At 39.6% G+C, this 4276-nt stretch overlaps 1 protein-coding gene across 1 annotated transcript; it reads right to left on the bottom strand.

Annotated features, from left to right (window-relative positions):
* Window positions 1-685: 685 nt before the first annotated feature.
* On the bottom strand, window positions 686-3547 carry LOC143301508 (mitotic-spindle organizing protein 1-like). Its single transcript, XM_076615847.1, has 3 exons — window positions 3476-3547; window positions 1323-1477; window positions 686-1182 (listed from the first exon to the last, which is right to left on the bottom strand). Exons 1-3 carry the CDS (start codon window positions 3525-3527, stop codon window positions 1156-1158), a joined length of 234 nt encoding a protein of 77 aa, XP_076471962.1. The 5' UTR covers window positions 3528-3547; the 3' UTR covers window positions 686-1155.
* Window positions 3548-4276: the final 729 nt, after the last annotated feature.

Here is a 4276-nt window from a genome sequence, read left to right as displayed (position 1 = left end):
GCGCTAAACACCGGTCCGTTTTTATTATCATTATTCTTCGCATGGGATTATTGCCACCACCTGTGATTGTGTTTTTCTGTTCACTGGTGTTCTTGTGGAGGAGATTATATGTAAAAAATGTTTCTTTTCTGTTAACTGAATGCTGTTGTGTTAAGAGTCTAATGGCTGAATCTTGGTTGATGGATGGTCTTTCACGGATTATTCCAAGGGAGATAATTCTGTGACTGTATCTGGTGTGATTCAATAAGTGTTCAAAGATATTCTTGAAGCAAGCTGCAAGTTTCTTGAATACAAGTACCAAATGAAAAAGCAACTAAAAAAAAAAAAAAAAAAAAAAAAAGGATCAAGTTTGTTATGATATAATACAAAGCACCATACTATAATTTTGAAATGAAAAATAATGTTTTATCTTTCTTTTGCAGGAAGTAAATTGTGGATTTTAACCTTTGCCTTTAACTTTTGTTTAGAAACGTATAAGTTTAGTCAACAGCAAATTGGTGATCTCATAAGACCATCTGTTTCCACATGTGATCTGTGACTAAAGTCTGGGAAAAATAACATCTGTTCTGCACATTCATTCTTCAGCTTTTCTCCACACACACAAAAAACAAAAAACAAACACGCATCTTTCCATATGCAATCATTCACTTTAGTCTAGAAAGCTAACACCTCTTCATATGTAATTTCTGGCTTTCATTGTAGAAACACATGCAACCTCATCCTTTTCCCAAGCAGCAAAAACAAACAAACAAACAACAACAAAAAAACCCTACGTGCAGTCATCTGTTCTGGGATTTTTTTCTCCCCCTCATGGAAAACGAACATCTCTCTTTTTTTCTTGGCATGCAAGTCACCTGGTTTTTCTCAGGAAAAGTGCAACGCCGCAACCACTCGCAATCTTTTCTGCATTCCAGGCATCTGAGCTTGCTTCTCAACCAGATGGCTGGTCAGCTGGTGCAGTGGTGGACAGGACGATGCCGGAGCTTTGGAACTTGTGGGCTCATCTGTCCTTCTTCTGGGTCACCACGGGGGCAGGGAGAGAACAAGTGCAAGTGGAAACACAGTGCAGATGTAGGTGTCGGTACAGGTGTGCTGACAACCAATCACAGCATACGTGGATCCTTGGTGATTCCATGTTGGATCACTGCAGGGGTGTCAGGTAGACCCAACTGAATCCGAAACCTGTGCAAAAAATCAATATAAATATACATATATATATATATATATACACATATATATATATATCAACAAACAAAACAAAAACCAAATAAAAACAACCAAACACAAACAAACAAAAGTATACAAAAGGATGTAAGCCTTACACTGATACCAGTGGCAGGTGCAGTCTCCTTCCGCAGCTCCAGAATGACTTGGGACAGGGCTTCAGGGTTAACACCGCATTCACAAAGCCTGATGCACAGTGCCAGGGTTTCAGCATCAAGACCCGTGTCCAGCAGTCTGGACATCTCAATGATGGCTGCCAACAATAAAAGATCAGCAATATAATTATGAAGAGGATTTGTCAATAGTGACACATCTTTTGACCTGAAACATTTTGAGACTGAACTAAATCCATCAGTCTGGATATCTCAATAATGGCTACCAACGATAAACGTAGAACAATATATATGAAGATGCTCATTTGTAAACAGTGACATGTCTTTGGATCTGAAACACAATTGGAAACTGAACGAAATCCAACAGTCTAAACATCTCAATAATGGCTGCCAACAATAAAAAGATGAATATATAAAGATGTTAATCTGTCAATAGCGACATTTTTTTTTTTTTTTTTTTTTTTTTTAAATATCTGACACACATTTAGAGACTGAACAATCATCCAACAGTCTAAAGATCTCAATAATGGCTGCCAACAATAAAAAGATGAACATTATATGAAGATGAAAATTTGTCAATACTGACACAATTTTTTTTTTTTTTATCTGATAAAATATGTTTAGAGACTGAACTAAACCTTAGTTGAAGGTTATTTCATAAATGAATATTTTCAAATTGTTGTGCTTTGTTAAGTCCTTTCAACCCTTGGCAGTTTACAACCTTGGCAGGATTGCCTGCCATACTGATACAGAGAAAGGAAGAAAATATACTGACACCGAATGGTTTTCCTCCAAATAGACAGCTGGAGAGTTTTGTGCTTGCATGATTTATAGAGGTGTGTCGCCTGATCTGTGCTCTCAAGATTGGCTTTCCCAATTTTTCAGCAACAAGGTGAGTGAACAAGATAGGCAGAACACGTGAAACTGTAGGCTTCTTCTTTATTAATTTTTTTTTCTCTCTTTTTAGTGGGTGCTCATGATGGTACTTCATTGACCAGAGTTTGGTTGTAGCAATGGTGCCTATCAACTGAGAAAATGGAGGACAGCACATGTTTGCTGCTTTTGTCTACCTGTCTTATCACCTTTGGCATTGCTCAAATTTTTTGTAAAGTTAGACGCACATGTGTAAGATCCACCAAGATAGCCGGCTGTGAAACTCTAGCTGTCAACTGACGTGTGGACACAGCTGGAAATACTGTAGAAGTTATATAGTTCCCTTATAGTTTGTGCAATTTTTTTTTTATGTCAAGGCATTGCCTGGGCTCAGGGCTGAAGTTGATTAAAACACAAACACACATGAAAACCCATAAATAATTTCACATTGGTAGATGCAATAACATCTGGATTTTTATGGGTTTTTTTTTGTTGTTTGTGTGTGTGTGTGTGTGTGTGTGTATGTGTGTGTGTGTGAAAAAAGTTTGACAGGGTGGTGGGTGGGTGATGGGGGTTGAGCATTACAATACAGCATTTTGTAGATCACTGCTTGACTAAAAATATTTTCCATGGGGATAGTGAGAATTTTGGAAAATAACAGCTTGCTACAATTACTTTCTGTATTTTTTGTGTTAGTGGTACTGTAAAAAAATAAAACCAATACATTAATTTGCACACTTTTTTTTCTCTTTTCTTTGTTAGCAGGGAAAAATCTTTCTTTGTAAGCTGGGGGAAATCCATGTCCGGTCAAATTCTTTTTCTTTATGATCTTAATAACTGTTTAAATTTTTTTTTTAAAGTTTTTGTTTTGCTTTTAAGTCTGATTCACTTTAGATATAAAAAGACACACACACACACACAAACACACACACAAAGAAACTTGCCGAACACCATTTTAAGCAAGATAAGTTAATACACATTTCTCTTGAAATGGAAAGAGAAAAATGATATCAAAAAAAGAAAAGAAAAAACAAACAATAACAAAAACACGATGATGCCGATCATGCTGCCCGCCATTGTCGAAGGCACCACGTGATCATGCTGTCTGCTGTGTCTCATTCTAACTTCACCAATCTGACGACTCGAGCCCGGCTGCTTACATGAATGAAGCAGATAATGATTACTGTTTATGCATGCAACCACAATCACTCACTCAAACGGGTCATTTACAACTTTGCAAATAACCATGTTCAGCAATAGCTTACTTTCAAGAGTTTCACGAGCGTTCGAGACCTTTGGTTTAGCAGCGTCCGCCATCTTGCAACGGAACTGCGGAGCACGAGATTGAGTCGCCATTGGCAGCACAGGCACAGGCGTTTTGTATTTTATAATTTATTTCTTCGGAGCTAATCTCTTAAAAGCGACTCACTAACGATTTTTTAAAAGCAAAACACAAACTAGACCTGAATAACAGTTAGACAGGTTTCGTAATAAATGTTCGAAGATGGAAAAGGCCTAATTTTGAGAATGCAAGGGAGGGGGCCCTGTTTTTCGCGCGCTTTCCTTTCGCGCAGGGCGAACCACGGAGTCGTGGGAATCTTCGCTTCGGATCGAGACCTTCACCCTTGACCCTTGACATGCGATATCTGCCTGGCTGTTGATGCCAGACGCAGAGACGAAACATACGCCTGTCAATTGCGCCAGGGCAATGAATTCCAAATGGACACTGGCGAAGCAGCCATTTGAATGTGTTATGTGCAGTGAGCTGAATAGAATCTCGGTGGTAAGGGCAGCGGGCTAACATTAGAAATGTTCCCTTTCTCCACATCAAGAGGCCGGGATGGGTGGAAGGTGACGCTGTGGTGAATGGAGATGGTGAGGTGGCAGGAACGAGGTGGCCACAGGGCTAGGCTAGCTGTCTGGAATGTGGCTCGCAGTGCCCACCACCACCACCACCTCCCACACTCCAACTGCAACTTGTTGCCAACTGTGCGAGAAAATGGCGGCACCACGCAGCAAGCCAGGCGGGCAACACTTGAGAGGCGGACAGCACTAGCTGGTTATTG

The sequence above is a fragment of the Babylonia areolata genome, chromosome 27 (genome assembly GCF_041734735.1).
Source record: "Babylonia areolata isolate BAREFJ2019XMU chromosome 27, ASM4173473v1, whole genome shotgun sequence".
Taxonomy (NCBI): domain Eukaryota; kingdom Metazoa; phylum Mollusca; class Gastropoda; order Neogastropoda; family Buccinidae; genus Babylonia; species Babylonia areolata.
This window is presented reverse-complemented; position numbering and strand designations above follow the sequence as displayed.